The sequence below is a fragment of the Anabas testudineus genome, chromosome 22 (assembly GCF_900324465.2).
Source record: "Anabas testudineus chromosome 22, fAnaTes1.2, whole genome shotgun sequence".
In the NCBI taxonomy this organism is placed as follows: Eukaryota; Metazoa; Chordata; class Actinopteri; order Anabantiformes; family Anabantidae; genus Anabas; species Anabas testudineus.
Genome location: NC_046630.1, coordinates 3,610,822 through 3,636,942, shown reverse-complemented (window position 1 = coordinate 3,636,942; position 26,121 = coordinate 3,610,822). Strand labels below are relative to the sequence as shown.

The window sequence follows — 26,121 nt, the reverse complement described above, 5'->3', positions numbered from 1 at the left end:
AAATCACTAGCAGCTAGATTTGCCACCATTCTCTGGTTTTTATACAAATGGTATAATTTATTTTAACAGTTAATTACTGTAAAAATGATCCTTTTAACAGGTAGATCAGTAAATACACTGGGATATAACATACAGTAAAAGATGTCCATCTTCCTAAAGTGGTAAATTCTTCACCACGTATTGATTTTCTCACATGTCCATAAGCTGTGCACACTGCTCTTCACAGCTCTTCATCAGCAGCACCAGCGGCCACATTAACTCGTCCGGTCCTCCCGTCAGTCACTCTGAGGCAGACATAACCTCACACGCCCCGAGTTGTATGAAGCCTTTCACAGCAGAAGGTCAAGTAAGTTCAGACAGACTGAAGTCAACTGGGAGCACATTCCTCATCACAATGACAGCTGGTAAGAGGCGAACTGAGCCTCGATGGTGAAGTATGAAATAAAAGAAGAAAGAAAACGACAACTATGCAAAAGAAGAGTAGTGGAAAAAAGACAGAATTAAAGCCAAACAGCTTGAAAAATGACACGAGACAAACAAGGACACTTGTACAAAGTAATTAAAACAAGCAGCAAACATACGACTTTAGTGTCAGAGAAACATTTTTATCTGTGCCTTTATGTGAAAGTGGGAAATGTGACTGTACTCCACATGCAAAGGGATTTTTAAAAACGAATCCTGTGTGTGGGATAACGTGATGTTTGCTGTCATGTTCTGGAAACATCTAATAAAGTGAAAACACAGGATGCACCAATAATATCAGCACCCTCGATCTGAGATGTGGTTGTTAATGTCACGACCTTTGAGGCTTTTAATTTGGAACATCCTGCCTTCAGTGCTGACTAAGCAGAGTGTGCCAGTGATTATCATATGAGGCTTCACTGATTCCTCTTTATAAGCTCTTATGTGGCAGAAAATGTAACATGAAAGTGTAAAATCAGGGTAAGACAACAACAGAGCAGCCGTATAGCTCCAACAGGGCTTCAGTCTTCATGTTAGGGATGCACCAGTATCACCTTTAATGAGAATATCTGTTGATACAGGATTCCAATCTGAAGCGAATCTTCTCATTTTCCTAAATGTAATCTATATATCTCGTATTTCTGCACAGTAATCGGATGCCAAAGATCGCAATGGCAGTAAAAACCGGGTTGGTGCTGATGGAAGAAACCGGACGTTATAAAAACTTTAACAAAGACAATAGCTGATCAGTCCAGAAACCTGTAGGAAGTATCAGTAACCGGGGCTGAGTCCGTGGCACATGATGACTGTTATGTGAATCTGAATTAAAGGCAGAACCATCATTTTAAAAAGGGACCAGCTTCTCAAATATCATGTCACAAAACATTGTAAAGTCAAGATTTGAAGCTATTTGAACATGTTAAACTGGGTTTTAATTGTGATTTATGACAATATAAACAGTAAACAGTCAGTTATGACACTAATTGATGATGAGGAGTTCAGTTAAACTTGTAAACTGGGGACTTTTGGGGGCTCTTGGCTGTTGCTGTCTTGGTAATCCAGCTTTTCCATGCCTGTAGTTTTTCTACCCTGGAGCATGGAGGCCTTCAGCAGGGTGTCTGCAGTGTGGTCAGTCATCAAACCAAACTGTGACGACTTCTCTGTGGGAGGAGTGGAGCTGAGGTGACAGAACAAAACACAAGTTAAAGAACTGACACCCTACATGCCACAACTGGCGTGTGTTGCATTGTATTGTACTGTGGTGTGTGTGTGTGTGTGTGTGTGTGTGTGTGTGTGTGTGTGCATGCATCCAGCCATGTGTTGTGTCGGTGTTGAACTTCCTCGTCCTGCAGAAGGAGGATAGAGGCGTGACGTCGCTGCCTGCAGAGAGGCCCGTACGGCAGGAGGGGAGAGGCAGGACGCGCCGTGCGGGGACGGACGCTGCTGTTGCCGCAGAGCAGACGGCTGCGAGACGCAGGAGCAACCAGGGCTCGAAACAACCGGCAACCACGGCAACTTTGCAGCGACGACACTCAGCCATAATGCGGCACCGCCCGCCGACCCGGAGCTGATGTGACTGTGAGAACCCAGAGCAGGGAGGAAGCGGCGGACAGCACCACCACCTCTCCCCGGTTGCCTCGCCTCGTCTCGGTGTGCGCGGCAGGTCGGTCGGTCGGTCCGTCTGTCTGTCTGCAGGAGGTGGTGGGGGGGGGACATGTCCTCACTAACCGTAGAGGAGGACCAGAAATGGTTACCGACACACGTCCAGGTGACGGTGCTGAGAGGCAGGAGCTTACGGGGCAAGGGCAAGCACGGCACCAGCGACGCGTACACCATCATCCAGCTGGGGAAGGAGAAATACTGGACCTGCGTGGTGGAGAAGACCACCGAGCCGGAGTGGAGGGAGGAGTGCTCCTTCGAGCTGCAGCCGGGCTTGTTGGAGAACGGCGTCCGGAGCGGATACCCGGCGGGGAGCAACGAGCTGGTCCTCACCGTGATGCACCGGGCGCTCATCGGGATGGACGTGTTCCTCGGGCAGGCGGTGATTCCGCTGGATAAAGTGTTTCAGGAGAGCAGATGCGTGAAAAACGAGTAAGTTCGGCTGCCTGCACATGCAATAGTGTGTGTGTGTGTGTTTGTGTGTGTGTGTGTGTGTGTGTGTGTGTGTGTGGTTTCAGCATGCGTATGAGGTTAGCAGCAGCATCTCTCTGCTTCACCAGTTTTCCTGTGTTCATTGAACTCACCAGGGTGTTTCTGTCTCCTCCACCCTGGTTTGTTCTCTACAGTTGCTACACAGTTTGTCCTCAGACACAAACAGCTGTCAAAGCTCTGGTGCTGCATCAGGGCCCTGCAGACACACCCTCCATCCTCCCACACATCCACCAAACTAACTCTGAGCACCACACACTTCAGTGCCGGGGCTCAAGGTTTCCCTAAAACCAGACCTTCTAGAAACCTCAGTTTCATTGGGAGGGTCCACGTTGAGGTGCTCGTTGAGTTTGTTTTCGTTGTGGGTTCTTAAAATGTTCTTACCCGATAACCCAGGCATGACGTAGAGCAGGAGGGGATTACTGCCTGTCCCAAATCCAGGGATTATCTAACAGTTTCATGATCTAAAAAGCTCCGGGGTATTTTTAGAGTAGCATGTTGTTCACAAAAACTCCTCCATAAGAGCATTAAATAAATGACATGCATATATTCACTTGAAATATGTGCAGACCTCCGAGGGAACTCCTCCCTAGCTCCCACCTTTCCCTGATTTTGACGGTTTGTTCGGTGGTGTTTTGCAGACTCCTACATTCCCCATGATGCTTGTCAACACCTCTGGGAGAACAGGCCTGAACCTGTTGCATTCAGCTGCAGCTTGTGAAGAGATGAAACCAGAAAACGCTCAAACATGTCTGCAGCAATGCATGGTGGTGGACTGAAGCTATTGTGACTGGAACAATAGGACATTTAGTTTCTTTCGCTGTTTATTTCCTTGTTTGATTGTTTTTTGGTGCAAAATCTAGAGTCTAGAAATGTTTTTGTTTGAGGACATGGTATTTTTGGACTTTGGCTAAAACATTTCCTGCCATCCCACCATAACAAAACTCAGCTGACATCCTCCCACTCTTGAGTGTCATCACTTTGCCTTGAGAGTGATCCATTTCAATAAAACCTCTGAAGTTTGGAAGTCTGAAGTCCTTTATAGCAGTTTGTTAGAGGTGTTTACCTCCTGGCCCGGTGAACATGAGATGAAAGGGGAACCAGTCTCCTCCAGTCGGCTCTGTTGGAGCTGGACACTTGAAGGTCACGCTGTGAGGATGATGTGTCAGCAGTTGCATGTCTTGGTACGTTTACTGTCTCCATGTGGAATTCAGTTAATCTGGGCTGGTCAGTAACAACATTGCAGAGTTTGCCACAGGTCATCGAGCAGAGATTGAACCACATCCTTAGGAGAAACTGTTGTTTTCATGCAAAGAGACGCATGATCCTAAGACGTTAATTTTTCCTTTTGTCAACAAACCCCACGAAAAGACCAAAACCAACAAGCTGCTAAAACCTTCTGACTTTAACTAAAGATCTATATCTTTAAAAAACACAAATATACAGTTTTACCCTAATTAAGTTTTAAAAGCAGCAGCAGCACTGTAACTTCTATCAAACATATTCTAAACAGATTGTGTTTTACCAAGTTAAGAAAGCTGCTGTCCTGCTGTCTGTGGCTTTTTGTTGCAGTTCTCTTAGTTTTCCATAACAAACCTACAGTAGAACGTTATGATTAAAAGGTGTGCTTACATGTGGCGTCAGTGTTGATCCTCTTTTAACCGGTTCTACCTCAGTGTCACCAGAACCACCCGGGTTGTTTTGCTCTCCCACTTACTGGAGAAGAACCATACCCAGTTACCAATGTACCTCAGTGACCAGTGATGATAAATGAATAAACTCCTTACAGTATAAGAGAAGATCAACTTTATTAATCCCCAAAGGGAAGTTTAGTTTGTGATCTGGCTTAGTAATATTTGCTATAGTGTGTGTGTAAAGGTAACTAAAACTAATGCATGCTACTGGTAACGGTACCGTATAAATGCTGCAACAAAAACAAACCCTGATTTCCGACATTGGAGACAGGAGTAAACTTCACTCAAGGTCCACTCACTCAGGTCAACATGGATGAGCTTAGAATCAGAGAAATGAAACTTGATCTGCTGATATATGTGAAAAAACAAAACGAATAAACCTCGACTCGATTGGTCCTTGAGTGAATTATTGCACTCTAATATTGTTTTTAGACACGTTTTGTAGATCTTACACATATTTCTGTAAAGTATTAGGGTTTTATTGCACAGTCATAGTGATGACACAGCACTTCTTTTTCTCTTTGGTAGCATTTTTAACATTTTAAATGTCCTTTAACAACACCTGACTTTACGTTAGTAATAATGGTTGCAAACAACAAGACACTGAACACAATGTAGGCCCCAAATTAGGAATTTACTTTAACAGAAGTGTGACCCCCACAAATAACCTGCGTAATCAGCTAACAAACGACCCATGGGCTGCTCATAAAACCATCTGATTAGACTAACAGGAGGAGACTCAGAGATCAGAAAATTAACATTTAGAAGTAACCGAACTGTGAAGCGACTGGAGCCAAATCAGCAGTGTGATTTGTGTTTATCTCGTGGTCGTCTCTCATGATAGAGATTATCCGAGGTTGTTTTGTTTAAGATGAGTTTTATTTACTTGGTGATAAAACCTGGAAGGAGAGACGAATAGTACAAAGTAAAATCTGATAATAAAAACACACTAAGCCCCCACACAAACACACAGTATGTGCACTCACTGGGGTCTTCAGTGACGGTAGTGGTTCAGTTATTTAAGTTGAAGACTGAGGTGACACTAAAGGCCTTTACATTTCTAATATGTGTAAAACCTTTAGCAGAGGTGGAGGCAGTGAAACACTGTGAGGCATCTAGTTCATCAAACGGAAACATGGCAGGTTGAAATTAGCCCTTTTCTTCTGAACACCTGACTGGTTTTATTCTCTGTAAGATTAATTCATTTCTGCACGGTGCAGGGCTGAATCAGCATGTTCCAGCCACAGTCAGTGGAAATGAATGACGAGCTTTAAATTAGGATGTGGTTATATAGAAGAAGATGGGGTTTATTCTACTTCAGATCATGAAGATGCAGGAATGAAAGGTGAGATTATGTGCAGGTGTGGATTCAAGTCACATGACCTGGACTTTTGTTGTGAATCTGATTATTTTAGATAAAATAAAAACCTTTGCAGCTCTTTGCTGCAACTAATAACTATTATATTTTGTCATTTTTTTTGCTCCCGAGTATAAATTAGTTATTTTATTTGCAAAATAACTTGAAATGACTGATAATTTAGATCATTGGTGAAAAGTGAAGCCTGTAAAATTCAGAAATACTACTAGAGTTCTGAAATGGCTCGTCTGTGTTTTCCATGTTTGTATGTTCAATAAATTAGTGGTCTGTAGTAATGGTGAGAACAAAAATGCAGTTGCACGATTGCAACCAGACAAACTATCTACTAGCATAAGACAAGACAAGACAAGCTATAAAAACACAACAAATGACGACTAATGCAAGAATATTGTTAGAACAGTTTAACTTGTATTTTAATGTGTACATATCTGTTCTTATGCATGAGGTCAGAACAGCTGTTCTCTAATGGGTGACATGGGAGGATGCTGTAGCCTTTAGTGAATTTGCATGTTGAATTATCAGAGAAGAGCAGATTCTTGGAAAGGTGGGCGTGGGGTGAATTCCCCTGCAGGGTCTGTCAGGAGGAAGCTTAAAAACCCATGCATAGAGCAGCACACAGAGGCGACACCTGTTATTAAGACAAATAACTAATTTTCTATAATTACTACTGAACAAAACACAGTTTTTCTTCACAATTTAAGTTTGTTCCCGTGAGCTTAATTTAGAGATTCAGCTCTTTTTTTGCTGCAGGTCTGGGATTCTTCCCTTACTGGTTACCTGGTTCTTGCAGTAATGATAACTTAGATATTTAGATTTTTCTTTTTTCCTTAATATATCCCTAACTCTAGTCGAACACTCCCTGCCGTGTTTTATGTCTTTAGGAATCAAACCTGATGCTTCAGGCCTGAGTGATACCGAGGCGGCCCTGAGAACTGAACCTCCATCTGCTAAGTGATGCAGAAAGGCTGTGTGTTTGTGTTTGTGTGTTTGTGATGTACATCCAGAAAAATCTTCAGCTGAGAGCCAACAGACTTTGAGTAGTCCAATGGTTATATAACATGACCCCACCAGTGATGCTAGATAAAATAAATCTACCTCGGCTTTTTAAAAACACTTCCAGTGCAGATTTATCAGAACAGCTTCAGCAAAAAATGTTTGTGCAGTAGCTTATTTAACCCATTGTTCTTATATTCCTGAGTCATGTGGAGGCTGCTTTATTGCATCACAAATCTCCCATCAGCCTTTATGCCTGAGAGAAAGAGAGAGAGAGAAAGAGAGAGAGAGCTGCAGTTAAAATAGCAAATGTTGTGGTTTGTGTAAAGAGCATTTTACTGGTGGTATTAACAGACCTGAACAGTGAGAAGAGGTATAGTTGGTCTAAATCTAGAACAGCATGACACAGAAGCTCTCAACCTGCATGAAGGGGCTTGTTTTTGTTCCTTTAGCTGCTCCAAGTGCTCTAAAATAAACGTAAAACGTCAGGGCCTGGTATTTTTATTTTACAATGTGAACTGTTAAATAGCGAACTTGTTCAAGTACAAAATAAATTAGATTTAATAAATTATATTTTGTGCTGATGGGCACATCATTTCCTGTGCATCCATGTATCAACCATGAACAGTGCATAAGCTTATTAATCGTTCCTTTATTACAGAGTAATGGACACTTAACAGATGGAACTATGTGTTTTGGTTTGAAGTACAACAGGCTGCAGGTATTTATAAAATGTCGGCTTGGTTTCTAGTGAAGTAGCAGTGATGAATCGACCAGACGACCAACACCGTCACAGAAATTAAGATTATTGAATTATTTGTACATCAGGAGAATTCTACAGCTTCCAATTAGCTCAAGTCCTCAAATGTATGAAACAGTTGTGGACGTGTTTAGGCTCCTTTTACAGGTTCTATGTATGAATATAAACTGGTAGTTATGAGGAGATTTAAAACCCGTGGTTGCACATAAATCTAAAGTATAAAGTACATAAAGTACACAGTAAAGCCTGCTCTAGTCTCACGTAGCCTTTAGCTCCTTTGCTGACAGAAGCATTTGGACACAGTGTTCACAGGAATTTGTCTTTTGTCTAAACTTCATGTGAAACAGTTCATTTAAAAACTCATTTGGAAGTTGATTCATGTGTGTTGTTTGTCTCAAACTAATTCTTAGGATGGTTTTGTTCCTTCAGCTGTTTCTTCAGTTTGTTGTGGTCTAAGTTTCTCACATTACTCTTGTTTCATACTTTGATAGCAGGTCATTTATTTGACAACTAACTTTTCTCATCATCCATCCATTGCTCCATTATCTACATAATTATTATGATTAAGAGGTGTGGTTTTTATGTACAGTGCTCGATTGTGTGATAATATGAGCATAGTTAGACGTTGGTGGTGAGGTTACAGCTCATCACAACCAGATGTGGAATGTGGTCTCTACCTTGGGGCCTATCTGCTACTTCTGCTGATGAGGCAAGAATCCAGGCCACACTGCCATTATTACCCACAGTTTTCTTGGACAGCTTGTTGGCCTAATTCATTGAAATTCAAAGTAGAACCACTTCCCTACGTCGCCTGACACGCGATGGGTTGATGTTCTTTTTAAACAGAGGGACGGGTCAGTGTGATTATCTTACTGTTGACCTGAAGCTGTTGAGTTTCTGACCAACAATTCTCACAATAATCTCTTGATTTTAGGACAAGACATTGTTCTTTTAACAGGAAACACAATCATTATTACTTATCAGTGGATCATGGTGTTAGGGTGGTTTGATCAACTAAAACATCAGTGGTTCAGTTTGTCTTTTATTCATTTGCGACATTTTGCATGTATCTAGTGGTTCTTGCTCTAATCACTGTGTCTAAACACTGCCTTGGAGGTGTTCTGTAGAGCACCCTGTGCCTCTCTGAAACCCCTCTGATTCCTTTTGTGGAAAGAAATGGAAAATAATCTTAAATACCAACATGTTTAGTGAATAATTCACTGCTTTATTCCACAGCTGACACCGATCCAGTGCCCTTAGCACCAGTGTTATTTCAGAGAGTCTCTTCTGTCAGGCTCTGATACTCTGATACTACCCAGGCTCACAGTGTACACAGTGCCTACTCGTCCTGTAAATTCTGCCTTGTGGTTATTAGGGATAGACTTGTTCCTTGGAAGCTTCATGCTCTGTAAGATGAAGCCTGCAGCTCCTGCAAGAGAAAACTTTACTATCCACTCCTCAGTGGACCAGAGAGGGGAGGAGATGGTGTCATGCTGGGACGGGTGGAGTGTTGTGTTTTCCTGTTTTTGCAAGATGGGGAAGCAGATACACAGTTATGCTCTGCAGCTCTGGAATGGCACTGTTTATAGGAAAGATGTGAGCAGACTCCCATGACCCCCCCCCCCCAGTTACAACATTTGGTTATGAATGTTTTTGTGGTGCAGATATTTTCATATGTATGTGTACAACCCTAAACACGCTGACACTACAGGATCAGCGTGATGCCCTGTAACTGCACGGGGGTCTGTGTGGGATGATGCTTAAAAAACTAGGTCCTCTTCAGTAACAGACTGTGCTCTGCCTGATTATGTGGGCTTCTTAATGTAGGCTGCTGCTTTTGTCTGTGTTGCAGTTTCTGTATTTAGACACCATGTCTGTTTAGTAACATTTACATTTGTTGTTGTCAGGCTTATTCATGCATCTCACGACCCACAAGACCAGGTGCACAAAAATAAGTAGACTTGTTTTGCATCGTCTTAGAAAACAGAAGTCTTTCTGCGAATCATTATAATAGAAGCTGTTTTTTTATTTTCAGTGTTATTACATGAACAGTTTTCATGTAATTTTTTCATCTCAACAAACAAAGTAAAGTCTAAGAGGGACATATTTCATTACTAGTGTCCAAAATTCCACTCTTTAGACGCTCAAATCAAAGAGTAGTAGCAGTAGTTGGACGTTTGCAAAGGAGAACACGCTGCTCTTTGGCCCTGTGTTTGGAATGTGAACCCCACCTTGGCTACAGGGAGTTGGCTGCCATGTCAGGAGGAGGACTGATACTATTGTTGGCGCATCAGTGTGAAACTCGAGTCTATACCTAACAGGCATGTGAAGTAGGAGCACGGCTATACATTTGAAGTCATAGGAGCAAGTGCCTACACAAGAATCTGTGCTACAAGCTCACAAATTTACTCTGATGTATATTCTGATAATCATGTAACAGGATTTGATTTGATGAAATACACCAGTGTAAATACACCGTCTGGATTGGGTTAATTGAGCTGCTGTTGCTTTATGCAAATACAAAACACAATACCACAGCTTGAATATAGTGCATTGGTACAATGCTTGCTTTGTGGGAGTGTCCCTTCTCCTGCATGTGAATTATATCTGGATTACTTAATGAAAACAGTTTAGGTTCACATGTGCTCATGTGGCACATTTCCATTGTTGTCTATTTTTGTGAGATGTGATGTTCATTGTTCCGGTGCAGCTATATAGAGCATCTGCATTCCCCTCTCCTCTGTTCTCTGAGCTCCACCTGCTCTGCGTGTGTGATTGTCAGGGTTCTACTGGAAGGAGTGTGTTTGCTAACTGTTTACATTGGCATTTGTCTTGGGTGTTACCACGTATTCAGGGCTGAACTTGAGGTCAGTGGCAGGATGGCGATGATTGTGAAACAACCTGTGCTTAGAATGATGAGTGTTGTTTCTGTAAAACCTATAATTATGTCAGTGTTTTTGTTGGAACAGGGAAATGTTCTGTCTCTTTTCATTTATAATCAAACAGATAGATGTCAGAACTGAATTTGTCCTGGACGTGGCTGGTAGGATTGTATTAAAAATCATTTAACATCTTTAACTTTAGCTCAATGTTAGCATTTCTTCTCCAGTGAATAGAGGCAGAACAGGGTCAGCCCCTAAAAAGGGTAAAAGATTTTCATTAGTTTTTGTAAGTCTTAGTTACACAATATTTGTTTACTACAGTCATACTTTAGGTTTACAGAAAAAGGAAGGGATGTGTGGGGAAATAAGTAGCAGTCTGGTTTCTAAGATAAAGCTGCAGTTAATGTGTGAACTTTCTGAGTTCAAATAAACACCAGTGGGTTTGCTTTCATGTGCAAACTTTCATATCTTAGGTTTTGTCTTCAAACTTCCATTCTTGTAACTTTCTTCATTTGCATGTTCGAGATCCCACATGATGACATTTAGATTTTTGCTGAATCAGCAGAACAGAACAGAACATAGCTGTTGTTCATGTAGTAGCTTTTGGGTGAGGTAAAGATATCAGCATTGGCACATTTTATTGTCTGCTGTTCTATTAGTGTGGTCATTTAGGTTTCTGTTTGAATTGTATGTATGTTTACATTTAGATCTTTGATTTCTGTAACCAAACCTCGTCAAGCTGAACGATGTCTTATTTTATTGTGAAGTGGAGGCAGTGGGAGGAAAACGTTATAGCACTGTTTGTGATTTTCCTGGTTTTCTGTATAAACTGGTCAGAATCTGCACCAAAGTCACAAATGTCAGTAAACACACTGTCTAAATGTGTCACAAACAAGCACTGTGGCTGATGTGAGAGGTGAAAATAGCCCAGCAGCACAGGAAATGTAAAGATAAAACCAGGTCTCGGTTTCAGGCCTGTTCATTCTGTCATCCTCTTTGCACCACTAACTTCCCCATTGGCAGCACCAAGTGTCAGAAACACATGTTGACTGGGGGAATTTTTCTCAGTCATAGATTCAGACGTTTTTTAACCAGTCACAACGGACTAGATGAGACTTTCCCATGAGTCATGTTGTGGTGAGCTTGTTGGCAATGTCCCACCCGCCAGTAACCAGCATTTCAAAGAACTGCTTCTGTGTGCCTGTCCAGTAAAGACATTTACTGTTAGGCTGATTTGTTTTTAGCCAGAGTCTGTTATATTTATGTAGGGCAGTCATTTTTAAATCACATATGATCATTGTCACAGTTCTTTGTTCGTGCTTAGTGGGTCTAAAACAAGAGGTCTCTCCCTGGTTTTGAAGGATGTCTAGACACACTAAACTTGTGGTATCAGGACACAGACACTCACACACACTCTTTGCCTGCATGATGACAGATTTGCCAGATTCATAAAAACAATACATCCATTTACATGATCACTCCACTCACCGCTGAACTCATTTAACTCAATTAGCTCTCAATTAAATGTTTTAGGGAGGAAAAGTGTTACTCTCAAGTCAAAGTGTGTATACTAGTATTTTTTCCACAACATTTATTATTTAATTATTTTTATATTAATGAATTATCTGTGTCAGTCCATTGTGTTGGCCTTGGCAGATGAGACTAAACACTACAGTACCTATGATGCTCAGTTGCCTCCATGGCAACTGTGGCTTAATTAGAGCAGCAGTAAATTCAGAACACAGCACCAAGCTTAGCTGTAATTTCCACCAAAACTAAATTAATTTCGGCTGCTGAGGGTCTTTAGCTTTCTGCAGCCGTTATTGGTGCAAATAAATAAGACCTTACAACAATAGGGATGGGATTTTATTCAGAATAAGCACTTTTACTATAATTATCAGCAATTGCATGTTGCTTGACTAATTCAGTTTTATTTATATATCACCAAATCGCAACAAAAATAATCTCAAGGTGTTTTACACAATAATGCTAAGACCTCATAGTGAATATATCCATATATTTATATGGAAAACTCAACCTGCAGTCTTTAACAACACATGAGCAAACAGTTATCAAAGTTGTTGCTGTTGGCCAACTCATTCTTATTATACATTACTAATAGCTTCAGTGCTAAATGAAGTGTGCTCAGTGGATGTGAATGGACTGTTCTGTATTGCAGGTGGTACAGACTCAACTCCAAAACAGGGAAGAAGGAGAAGGAGCGAGGAGACATACAAGTCACAATCCAGTTCACCCGAAACAACCTGACGGCTAGCATGTACGACCTTGTCATGAAGGACAAAGGCAGCTCCACCTTCAGCAAGCTAAAAGAGCGAATGAAGGGGAAGAGGAGATCCAGTGATGAGGACTCTTCATCTGCTGTTCTGCCAGGCGGATACGGGTCCTTGTATCGAATGCGGCACCGGCTGCCGAGTGATGGAGGCGGGGAGGAGGATTATGAGGATGACGAGGGAGGTGAGGCTCGACGGAGCAAGATGAGGACCTTTTTCCTGAGAGGGAAGCTGAGGAAGTCGTCGGACACTCGCTCCAGCACATCACTAGGCTCAGAGAGTAGTGAGTCTTCCTCACGAGGTGGGAGCCTCAGTCCCACGGCTGGTATCAGTGTGGTGGTCTCTGATCTCTCCAACTCGCCCAGTAACAGCAGCAACCTGACGGCAGATAACAGCCCAGGTGAGAACGACTAGTAGACTAGACAAACCATGTATCACTTACTAATTATTATAAAGAACAGCTGCACAGTTTGCTTTCTTCATAGTGTACATGTGCAGGTTGGTGGAAAACCCTCTGCAGGCTTTTAAAACACAATTCAAACTCGAACTACTGATACAGATTATTTCTGGCTTTATTCTTATAGGGATGCAACTATTTTCCCATTCAGTTAGATTAACTGATTAATCCTGAAGGACCCCTGCCCTACCCCCTGCTGACTACCTGGATCAGATGTGTTCAGTCTGTCACTTTGTCTTCTCCCCTCATTCCACCCCCATCTGAAATGGTGTCTTCCAGCTTGTGACTGACTGAACACACCTGATCCCAGTAATCAGCACTGGGTAGAATGGGGATGTGGGAACTCGAGGTCCATGAGGACCAGGGTTGGGGACTTGTTAGCTGTTTAATCTCGTATCTGTTGATAAATATTTTGATTAATTTGTTTTGTATTGTATAGCAAATAAAACAAAACACAAGTCAAAACAAAAGTCTTTTCCTTATTACTACAGAAGAAGGGATCTGTCTTCCAGGACAGAAAGACGTGCAATAAAGCAGATAGACATGGTCAATCAAGTTGACAGCTTTAAAACAACTAACTGATTATCAAAGTAGATTCATATTAATAGAACCACTTAAGATGTCTGTTGAATACAGTATAAAACAACTCTCCAAAAAGCCAACTCTCCTGTTTCAAAACAGGGGGATGACATATGGTGAGGCCAGACTTTTGGCAGGCAGATAGAATAAGAGACAAAGCCTTTATTATTGGCCCAGTCAAACTAAATGGAGTTCTGCAGCAACCATAACAGACTGGAATGTTATTATCACTCAAAGTTTCCAAAACTTAGTACTCGGGAAGAAGAAGAAGAGAAAAGACGTGAAACTAGAAGAAGATGATAATCAAATGTCCACATTTTTAGTTAGAGTGTTTTTTTTAGTTTTTAAAAGCATTTTAACAGTTTGAGTAAATGTTGTATAAACATTATGGAGGCATGTGTTCATCTACAATACAAAAGGTAAATCACCAGCGTGCAAAGCAGGAGTTGAGAGATAACATTTCCCATTATACTGGAAGAGATAGAAAAATCACACTGAGGTAAATTAGTCCGTTTTTAATTCTTTTTACAGCCAGGAGTCTTTCAGGTCCTGTTGTGAAAAACATTGTCACTCAAAGGTTTTATCACCAGATTAGGCTGGCTGAAATTTTAATTTAGTGAAGTCATTGATTACCTGCATCGTTTTCCCCTGTCTCTCGATTTATCTCTCTCTCTGTTTCTTTTAATTACCTCCTGTTGCCTTGTTATTTTGCAGAGCACACAGGAAACACGTCACCCAAGTCGGCCTCTCTCAAATGTGAGTTTGGTGATGAGGCTGGTGAGATCACCATTGCAGTGCCTCAGCCCACTTTGTGCGTTAATGGAAGCCATGCTTACAGCGTTCAGCCCCTGGGCCCAGGCTCAGGAAAACCTGCAGGTTCTTTAGGCTTGGGACTGCAGAAGTCTTTGCCTCTGTCCATGTCTCTACAAAACCTCCCCCGGCCCTCCACAGACCTCCTCAAAGGCCCTGTGGGAGACGGGCGCCGCTGGTCTTTTGACAAACCTGGCGAAGAGGAAAAGGCTGCCATAGTAGCAGCTTTGCAGCAAAGTGGCCCCATGCTGGGTGAACACGGGGAGCATTTGGGACAGGCTGCTCCGCCCAAAGCTGCCTCCACAACGGAGTCAGAAAGCCAGGGGAAAAAGCAGAGGAGGAACTTGTTCTCCCATGGGAAGAGTGAGTGTGCAGGGAAAGGGCAGAGTCACTCGAAGGATGAGTCTGAACAGGCCCCTGCCTGCACTGAGGAGAAACACAAGGGATGGTTTGGATCAAAGGACTCGCACAGCAAACCCAGGTGAGATACACACTGATCACAGAGAACTCCAAACACGTGATGAATGTTCATCTCAGTATGAATATAAATGTTAAAATCAGCCAACATGTTCATGGCCCTGCTGATGACTTGTCCTTTCACTGAACTGTTTGGATTCCCCTGCATCGTTCAGCCTCAGACTGAGGGGTCTGATTGCATGTGACCCGTATACATTAGTTTTATTTTAGCAAAGATGTGGGCATGAAAGAATGCTTTTCATTCTTTGGTATTTTAGGCTGGTATTTGCACAACATAGTGGAAAGAAAACTAAACCAGATGAAAAGAAATGATAGAGGAGTGAACATCAGCAATCAGAGGAACTAATCACACCCAAACGCTATCACAGGAAAAGAAAAGAACTAAGAAGGAAAGAAATATTAAAGAAAGAAACAGAATTAATATTAGAAAAATAAGTAAATCAAACATTACTGAAAGTGTGAATGTGTTTGCAATGAATGACTGTTTGTGACAGATTGTATTGTTTCATCAGTTTCACTGCACGTTTCTGCAGTACTTAAATTAATCTAGATCTGCTCAGATTGATTTTGAATTTGTCGTCAGAGCAGAGATATTAGTGAACTTTAAAGAGAGCCAGGCTAGCTGTTTCCACTTGCTTTCAGTCTTTATGCTAAGCTAGGCTAATTGCCCACAGCTCCAACCATACCGACTTGAGACTCAAGAGTGATACAGTCTGAATTCTTACTAAAATAAAACTTACAGAAGCTTAAATTTGAGTTTGTGTTAAAGATTAACACTTAAATCCTATTCAGGGAAGCAGCATTATGTTGTTCAACAGTTGAACAGAATAGTTCTTTTATTACCTGAGTGCCAGTGTGGCTGCTACAAGTTGCCTCCAGCTCAGTTCATGTCCCTCCTCAGTTCCTGGTCTCAGTTTTTGTTTACAGCAGGTATCTGCAATGCAGATGGAGGAAGGAGCTGCTTTTGTGAAATTAGCTCTGTCAAGCTGTAGCCCTGTGCATGTTGTTATACGGCTCAGTAATAATGTCAGTTTCATTGGAAAGTGATGATTTCAGCTGGAATAATCATTATTCTGTTAAAGGTTGTGTGCACAAGTGAGTGGGTGTATGAAGGTGTGGGGTTTGTCTTTGTATCGTATGTGTAGGCAGGGGGAAGAGAAGGGAGAAAACCCCATCTCATTTTATTTTCACTTCTACCACAAGCACTTTCTGAAGTGGGTAATTTATATGGGACTTGGCATCTGCTGAACTGTACTACTCCACGTTGAGAGTGGATGGTTCCTGCACTTAGCCTTACACAAAATGAATCTTTAAATCAAGTTAAAAACCCCTTAAACACTTATTTGAATTTAATTTTTTATCGTTTTACTTATGCAAGATGAAATAAACAAGTCCAGTGTCATAATATTTCCAGAAACTGATTATAAACAAAATTTTGGACTGATAAGCACCTGCTGACTGAAGCGAGGTCAGCTATCCTGGACCACGGTACATTCAGTTTCTTTCTGCCAGCTCTGTAACTATACATTTTCACAACCTACACACTCACATGCTTTTAGATCCTGGGGGTGGGGATACCAAGTTGGCACGAGTAGCAGCAAGTGATCACTACACCGAGCTTCATCAACTTTTCTTGCAAAACATAATCATGAGCCAAAAATAAATAAATAAACATAGGACGAAGGACAGAAATTAATTGATGTTTTGAATGCATAATGTTGTTAGTTATGATGTATATAGAAACAGATGACTGATTTCAGTTACAGGTAAAGCCACTATGTGTAGAATAACGTGATAATAACATTTATTTCAAATGCTCTGACATTATAATTCAGTTTGTAGGAAAAATATAACATTCTGGTATCTTTGAGTTAAAAAAACAAAACAAAACAACCTCAATATGAACAGTTAGCAATTAGTTGGTGAATACTGAGGCGCATTTATCAGTTGATCTAATATTACCAGAGCAGAGCTGAAAGGACACTACATTTTTTGATTATTATATTGGTAAATTGACCAGACCTTTGTAGACTTTGAATAAATGTTGATGTTGCTCTGTGTAAATTGGCGACTTTATGTTTACTGTAGTGCATTATAGTAAGAGATGTCTCAAATGTTTTGGGTCCCTCATTTATGTAAATGGTTTGGCTAAAAGATTAGAAACACCTGGTATTAGAGTGCACTGAAGTTTGACTTCACCTTCCACTATAATCTCGATAATAAACATGTTGTAGAATTATCACCTTTATGACAGTTGCAGCTTCAAGTCCGAGAAATTATAACCTTATAAAAGTAAAATTCAATGCAGAGCTGCCGTATTGAATTAACCTAAACTGTACATGTGTACGAAATAAGGTGGCCAGTTTGTTGCTCACGTCCAGATGACAGAAAATGGATAATTAAAAGTTTAAAATGTGTTTCATTGACCATCAACATAACTTTAAGGGATAAAAGGAATTAAAAGGACTGTACTCAGGTGAAAAACAGCTGGTAAAAATAGATTTAAGACAGAAGACTTTACTGCAGTTCTTTAGTTCAGTCATGTAAACAATGACTCACTAATCATGAGGACTATGTGCCCTTCCTTTCACAGCCTGGTGGTGTCACCTACACTAGAGCCTTGCACTGACCCCTTTCCACCACCCCTCCCACCAAACCACTCCTCGGGTCCCCATGTAGATTTTGCCTCTCTGGTTCCTCCACTGCATCACACTAACCCCTTCTTCCAGACACAGACCACACTACCTACTATATCCCCCTGCAACCCTTTCTTTTCTCTCCTCCAGCAAAACCCTTTCTTTGAAGACATGCTAACCACTCAGCATCTAAAACCCTCACTGCCTCCTTTGCCCTGTCTCTCCAGTTCCCGGCCCCCCATAGCCCAGTTCTTTCCTCAGGCGAGTAACCCTAACCCTCTTCTGACCCATGACAACCCAGTCACACGTGACACCATCATGGACACAGATGGAAAAAGTGCTGTGACTGTTTCTCAACACCTGCCTCCGGCTCCGACAGAAGGACGTATAAGCAAGAAGTTGTCCAACCCTTTTATGCCTGCCAGGGAGCCACAACCAGATTCAGAGTGGGACGAATCCTTTGAAGCATTTGCAGCTGGCAGGCTGCAGTCTCCCGAGGATATGACCACAGATTGCAAAATCCAGCAAAACACAGCGAGTGACCATCCACTGGAACACTGCGATAATAAAAGAGCATTCCTACCCATGACAGATGCTGATCAAAGCACAAATGTGAATGACTCACTACATCCGCAACCTTTCACAGAATTTCTATTTGAAGCACATAAAGCCATCAGTCAGGTGACCGGCACTAGCAAACGCCACCTTGACACATTTCCACAAATGCTTGAAACAATCCCAGAGCGCCTTGAGAATGACAACATAACTTTAACTACTGACTCACATAAACTGGATGCATGCACTGACATTAATCACACTAACAACACTACTAACACAAATAATTTAACCAGCACTAATATGCATCACGACCTCTGTCACACCTCATCAACACAGCTCAACAGCAGCTCCCCCGATCCAGGTTCTTCGGGTCTTGGCAGTTCAGCAGAGGAGGATTTCCTCTCCTGTCTCTCTTCTTATTCTGACAAATTCTCTGCATCCTCCTGTGAGGAAGCGGAAGCACCGTACTTTGAAAGCAACAACCTTGGCTTTGAGAAGTCTTCTGAGCCAGCAATGGTAAAAGATTCAAAGCTCTCAGAATCTGAAGACGACATCACTGACAGACCAAATGATCTGTTGTTAGTTGATGTGTCCCTGCAAGCTTTTGTTGAGCAGCCGGATTCAGCCACACCACAGTCGTCACAATCACCAGATTTTAAACATCAGAAGCTCATGATTACTGCAGAAGAGTCGGAAACTGAAGATGCCAAGACCCAGACACTAAACATTTCTAACCTTATGTACTCTGACCTGTTGCCAAACCTCCCAAAACTACAGCCCAAATCTAACATCCCTTCTAAGTCTGACAATGAGTGTAAGGAGCAGAGCATGGATGAATTTAGCAGCTCTATAATTGTTTTTTCTGAGGAGGTCAATAACAGCCCTGTAAATAATAAACATGTGATGATTCCAACCACTCCAGAAGATGAACTCTGCTCCACAAACCCATCATTCTCCATCATAACTTCCTCCCCTGATGTCAGGCGGTCTTCGCCCAACTCCCCCTTTGAGAGCACTAGTTTAGGAGGACACGATGCTAACCAGCATTATCCCGTGCCATTTGGTGCTTTCACTGACTTCTTCAATACCAATCCTCTCCAAGACATTGACAACACACTACTGCCCACTCAGGTGTCTGATCAGAGACCCAGCAGCTCTCTCCAAAGCCTTTATGTCAGCACTGACTCGCAGCTTTACCAAATCTGTGAGTCTCACCTGTCCTCCAAGTACTTCAGTGTCTCAGAACCAAACGGGACACATTACTTTACAAACTCGGCACTCTGTGATGAGCTGAATGAGACTGAGATAACTGCTGGTACTCCTTCACGTCTAGACGATCCCACCAATGCACAGAGGCTGTCTAGCCAAGAAATCAACCAGACTGACAGATTTAAAGAATCCTTTTGTGGAGCAGAGGACAACCCAGCAGCTCTTGAGCCAAGTTTCATAGTAGGGAATGACTTTCAAGTACTCCCTGTAGAAAAGATGGATTCTTACGTTTGCTTTAATCCAATGAAGATCAGCAAAAAAGCAGAGGAGAGCCAGCATGCTATCTTAGGTGACGATTTCTCAAAATTTCCTCAAAAGGCGCAATCTGCTCCGTTACAACGCTCTCAGTCTGAGGGCACGCTCACACCTCTCTTTGACAAACTCCTCTTGCCCTCATTTGGTAGTGATCCTAGTGCAATAAAAGAGTCCTCCACAGCACAGCACAGCCCTGAGCTCCCTTATCTACCATCGTATGCTCCATCCCTTGCTCCTCAAAATATTATCTTCCCTGTAGCGCTTCCCTGTTCCCTCCCTTACCTTGCCCATGCTTCAGCGAGGTCACCATCCAGCACGGCACCAGATATCGTGCCAAAGCCAATGCCTCAGGAGCCAAAGCAGCAGCAGGCAGCCAATCAGCAGAACAGGTGAGGTTGCACATGCTCAGTGAAAAGGTGGAGGGGAAACACTTTTTCCAACTTCCAGAAATTTCTATCCTGTCGTCTCTACAGTTTCCCCCTGCAGCTCTGCTTCCGCCTGCTTTTCTTCTGTGCCGTCAACTCTCAAGGGGTTTTTTACTTCTGTGGTGTGACCTTCTCTTTGACATCCCTCTTTTAAGACACACACATACGAAGTGGTGTTAACAGGACTCCTCTGCAGGTGTCTTGAGTGGGTCCTGGCTTTGTGGTAATGCGACGGGAAACAGAGTCTCAGGCCAATTAACAGTTATTATTTTGCCCTGATTCCTACCACACATCTCCTTCCTCTGACAAACACAAACACCACCCCCCTTCCCCTCAGGGCCAGCTACTATTCTCACACAGCTACACTCATTTGCCAAAATCTCAACCAGAAACAAGGCTTTATATGAGGCAAAAAGGTGTTGTTGTGTAATTGATAGCATTTCCTTTTCACCCTGGGGTAATAACACATTTAACACAATTCTTCATGTTTGGTTGCACCAATGCATGCAATTAAGTCTTTCAGTTCTGAGCTAATTTAATTTAAGTTTTCATCAGTATTTCATTTAATGAGGCCCCTACACCTGTCTAATCTCCTTTACTCACGATCACTAGGATTACAGGTTTTTGGGATTTTTTAAAGTAGATCTCTAGTGTTGATATCTGGTGTCATTATGGAGGTCCAGAGGATGCTCCATAATAATAATAATAATTCTTAATTGGTGAACCTATCATACCTGGGCTAATACCTGGGACATAATGACTGACAGTAATAACCCCATGAGTGCTCTGAAAAGATAGATTTCCCTGTAAATGTGGGTCGCTGACACAGGAAACTGGGTTAAGACAAGCTAGTATATTAATGCGAACAAGGATCTGGTTTTAGTTGCTTTCAAATCAAAAGAAATTCAAATTCCCGTTTTATTTTTATGTGACTTTCAGGGTAAAAGCCCTGCTTTGTTTTTCAGCCACAAAACAAGAGGCCGCCAAACCTTTTTAGCTCATAACATCTTAAAATACAGGAATGTACTTGTTACAAGTTGTGACATCAGTGTGGATGTTTAGATTCATTATAACTGGACTGTAATTTATTCCTTCTCACATTAGACCTTTAGACTTGTAAATATGAAAGACTCCAGTATTTGAAGCAGACATAGTAACACAAGTTTATTTAAGCATAGAGGTTTGTTGTTTACACCGGAGTATTTGTCTATATTTTACAACCAAGCCATCTTTATTCACTAGGCTTATTCACTTTTAGACATATTTTATGCAGAGGTATGAATTTATGCAACACTGCAACATCATTGGCTGTTTTTAGCCACAAATGTCCAATAGACCCCCATTGTGACAACCAGATTGGGTCTCTAACATCACTTGAACATGCTCTGTATAAAACATAAGAGTCCAAGAGGTTTTGCTGATGCATCAGCCGGGAACTTAATGTACTGTACGTGTTGTTGTTCTATTCAGCCCCCACCCAGTAAAGGCCCTGACCACTGCCATGCCGACAGAGGAGAAGCGGACTGAGGGCCGGTCTGTGCTCGCCACCGGTCTGGAGAAGCTCAAGTCCACCATCCACCCTGGGAGGAGCAGCCAGCTGAGCGAGCAAGACTCAGACAAGAGAAAGGTACAGTTAACAATTGTGTGACTAATACGGCAAAACTAATGTTCCAGATAGTAGCAATGTGATACTGTGTTCATCTAAACTTCAGGATCATGACATTTGTTTGGATACATACTACTGTATGTATAGTTGGCGATAATGAACCTTTACATTAGAAAACAATTTAATGTATCTTCATAAAAATGTAATGAAACATTTCTCATCCTAACAACAAACTGCTCAATAATGACATATTAATGTCTTCTCAGTAATTTGATAAATTAATATAAAAATGTTCCTTGCACCGCTGGGAACGGTTTGAAACTATAGATATAGCTATTATTGCCATGAGGAACATTCTGTCCGTGGTAGACATTAATTTAAACTGCAATTTAGTTTTCTCTGTTATTAAAGGACATACATTTGGCAGCTGCCTTTGTCCAATGTCATTTAAAATAAGAGCATTCGAACCACAAAGGAGCAAGAGCTCCATATTCAAAACACTTCTTTTTAAATTAATGACTAAAAGCATGTTCAGAGAGACATAAGTGAATTCATAATACATGATAATTCAGAAAACCATGAAATTTCAAAAGGTTCACATACTTTTTCTCTAATCTGAAAAGGTGGGTTGTTATTTCTTCTTGGTGTGCTGCAGAGGTCTGATGGCAGATGAAGGCTTTAGAAAATAAAAAGTTACAGTAGTCCACAGGGAGATGACAAGAACCTGTTGTAAAGATGAGGCTAAGAGAGTCTAGTGTTGTGTATTTAAGGTCAGGGGGTGACAGATTTGGAAGGAGTGGGAAAGTGTTATGACACTAAAGATGTGAACACACTAAAATACTGATTCACTATAAATCTAGTAAATAAAACTTCTGCAGTTTGTTAGTTTACATCTTTGTGCTGAGGGATGAATACAGTGCACATAAAACTGTGTTTTTTAGATTTATGGTTTATGCAGAATAAATAAGTGAATAAAGTAATTGGCACTGGTTGCTGCTGTGAATGAACAGACAAATGGCTCCACCTACAGAAAGCTTAACTTCATCAAAAGGAAACTGATTACATCACACTGTTCCTCCTTGTGTCTCTCTCTATCTTCAGTCTCTTATAGAAGGAGCAGGCTCGTACTACCACCTGACCCACAGTGAACTGGTCGCCCTGCTGGTGCAACGCGAGGCAGAGCTGGCGAAGCAGAAGGTGCAGTTTGACCAGCAGAGAGTTCTGCTGGCTAAGCGGGAGTTGGAGCTAAAGAAGCTGAAGCCGCAGGTCAGGGATTTGGAGGACTACATTGACACGCTACTGGTGCGCATCATGGAGCAGAAGCCCACTCTCCTGCAAGTGCGCTCCAAGTTTAAGTGACAAAGGGCGGGAAGGGGTTTGCAGTTCAGTCCGCATCTGTTCACTCTAACCTCCACAACAGCTCTTTAGTGTTTTCACTGCTATGCTGTCCTTTTTGATACAAATATTTAGGCACTGAGAGATGTCGAATCGATGTTTTCCAGTCGGCATGCTTTACTGTACTGAAACACGTCCCTGTTGAAGGGTTTGGTTCGGGCGGCTCTGAATGTAGCAGGTCCTCAGGTTGTTTTCAGGTCCACACAGCCAGTCTAGTTGGTTCTAAACTCACAGGAGAGTGAGCCCAGTGGGTTCAAAACCCAGATGCTTCCATTTTGAGATGTTGATTGTAGAAATAGTGATTCCTTCTTTTCACCTCACCTATCACTTCTATCACCTTATCACAGAGGAGAGAAACTGTAGAGTTCCTGTCCATAACGAGGAGTTTCCAACTGCTGTGACGTCTCACTTAATATTTCAAACAACAGAAGTGGTGCAGTTGTGTAGTCAGAGCAAAACTAACACCTTAAAGGAACATTCTGGTGGTTTTTGACTATGACTGCACACTATAAATGAGCGCAAATCATTTTAGTTGTGTTTTGATTAATTTCCTTCTTTAAAGGCGGCCGTTAGTTTCAGTACAGATAACTATCTATCTCTCCCAGTGAGCACTGTGTTGTCTTTTGTATTTCTGTTTTAGCAATGCAGCTTAAAGAATACCCTGAATTTGGTTTTATTTTTTGATTACTGGATTAATAGCTTGTTCTAAAAGGAGCAAGTAGAAAACATCTCCCAGTTGCTCGTCTGAACATTGAACGTAGATACTCAGTTTGTTATAATAAAACACAAATCAGATATAAATTTAACGTTTAGTTTTGTATCGGTTGATCAATAGATAATTTCTTTTTAGCTCAACTTGCTTAACAAGAGACAGTTCTGTTCTGGTTGTATTTACTGATTTTAAAGTCTGACTGTCTCTCTCACAATTTCCAGTCTTAATACTAAGTCGAGCTTGTCGCTTCCTGGCTGAAGCTCCTTATTAATGCACAGGTTTGAGAGTGGTATTGGTTATCGAAAGCGAATAATTAAATTTGAACTGTAAGTGCTGTAATATAAAATACATTAGCTGAAATGAACAGAAGTGGCTGCCTAAAAGGAGGGACGTAAATGTATAATTTTAAAGTATGTTTTAAAAAATTATCTGTGAAATCTACACTAGCATAAACTGGTAGTTTGTGAGCTCAACATGAAAAACCACCAGTATATTTCTTTTCCAGGGTGTTTCTCTAATAGGTTTCACCTCTGTGATTGACTTGCTGCAGATGGTGTTTATGTTATTTTGAATTGACACTCACGCAGTGTTCCCCAACAAATATCGAGTACTCTGACTAGTTTTTGAAACTACAAACCAAATGAGCGGTGTGTGAGTTCAGCACGTTACTGTGAGAACTGTTTGTAGCTTATGAATGTTCAAAGTGTTCTTAGCCAGCAACTGAATGGGTTTCTTTTCCACACGGTAAGTGCTGTTCCTTTTTCTCCTCTTCTCAGTCTTTTTCTGTTCTATGGGCATGTCTTGAAATTACCCATAATGCTCAGCCACATAAGCTAACTGATTCTTGTATGGGTCACGGTGTTATCAGGTGAAGACAGTATCATTCAGCATCCAGTTAGTATCGAGATGGAGCATCACAGCTTCTCTGATCTCATGCTTCCGCCTTCCCTTGCGTGTTATCGACACGACTCGAAAAATGCCTACGACATGCTGGTACTTGACCCCCCCGCCCCCCACCCCCTTAGTGTCAGTGTGTCACCTCCACTTCTGCTCAAGCACGCATATTGCTACTGCTTTCAGGTGTTACAAAGGGATATATACCGCATTTTACAGCATATATGCCGTATTAAAATGCCAAACGCTGCCTTATTTTATGTTTCGTTTTGACATTCATCAAGAATCTAGCACTTCATTTTACTTCGGGGCTCGGGGCAGGTTTTGAAGAGTAAAAGCCATTTGTTTACTGAACGTTGTTTTTTTTGTTTGTTTTTTAACTTCTAAAGCTTCGTTATGATATTGTTTAAATCACTGCACAAGTATAAATTGTATGCATACAAATAGAAAACGAGTAGTAACAGTGATTTCCTGTAAGATGCCAAAATAAAAAGAAAAGCCTTCCAACTTAATTCCATGGACCAGATCGATGCACCATAAAGTATTCTGATATGATGCCACTTTTAACAGCATTTGTGGATGTTCTTGCACTACTTAATCTTCAGAACATAACTCTACTGTACCTGTCTGTCTGATATTGGTATAGTTAGATCTACTTTACACCGTACTGCACTTTCTAATTGCTCTGTGATTTAAGCACTTGGCCTGTTTTGACACCTCAACAGAGCTTGAAGCATATAGAAAAAAATAAAATCCAAAATTGTCTCGTCATCTCAGTTCTGCTTTGCGATTACAAACATCCAGTGCATAGATGACTGTAGAGACATTAAATGTGACTTGGCACTTATGCAGCGCAAGAATAAATGTCCTCTTACATGTCTTCCATTTTAAAACGTTTTTTTAATTTAAGTTTAAATTGATTGTATTTTGTCCTTGATTGTTTAGCCGGTGGAGTGTGCTTAAGGTAGTGTGTGAGATTGGAAAGTTTACAATTCGTGATGCAATTCTGTTTCACAAATTTTGTATATTTAATAAAGAATATTTTGTGTTTCTTGCTCACTGTAAGTTTGTTTGCAAATCTTTACTTTGAATGGATTTGTGTCATTTTTGTAGAAGTTATTTTGTAGTAAAACGTGTTCCTTTCTGCATCTGATTCCACGTTGATGAAACATCTGGATTTGTTAAGTTCTTTTTTTCTTTCTCTACTTTTTTAAGCAAAGAGAAATGTACAATATATTCAGGTTATCATCACAGTGTGTTACTTAGAATGATTTGGAAAATATATTTTAATAAAATGTGATTGAAACCCAAACTTTTACAGCAATTTAAGCATCAGATCCAATAGTTTTGTTTTACTGTTGAAGACCTAGATCATAATAACAGTTTTGCAAGGATTTTAGAAATAGTGAGGACGTGAAACAGTTTTATCATATATATGAA

The 26,121-nt window shown here is 41.3% G+C and overlaps 1 protein-coding gene across 1 annotated transcript; it reads left to right on the top strand.

Moving 5' to 3' along the window:
* Positions 1 to 25,731, top strand: rab11fip5a (RAB11 family interacting protein 5a (class I)). The gene is made up of 6 exons (XM_026339306.1): positions 1 to 2,553; positions 12,497 to 13,008; positions 14,359 to 14,935; positions 17,525 to 20,038; positions 21,545 to 21,701; positions 22,782 to 25,731. Exons 1-6 carry the CDS (start codon positions 2,177 to 2,179, stop codon positions 23,037 to 23,039), a joined length of 4,395 nt encoding a protein of 1,464 aa, XP_026195091.1. The 5' UTR covers positions 1 to 2,176; the 3' UTR covers positions 23,040 to 25,731.
* Positions 25,732 to 26,121: the final 390 nt, after the last annotated feature.

What these genes read in the sequence shown, in the direction of transcription:
- rab11fip5a (XM_026339306.1), top strand. Translation starts at nt 2,177, where the DNA reads ATGTCCTCACTAACCGTAGAGGAGGACCAGAAATGGTTACCGACACAC. An exon ending in GACGGCAGATAACAGCCCAG is followed by an intron (nt 13,009 to 14,358) that starts GTGAGAACGACT and finishes GTTATTTTGCAG; the next exon opens with AGCACACAGGAAACACGTCA. An exon ending in AAGACTCAGACAAGAGAAAG is followed by an intron (nt 21,702 to 22,781) that starts GTACAGTTAACA and finishes CTCTATCTTCAG; the next exon opens with TCTCTTATAGAAGGAGCAGG.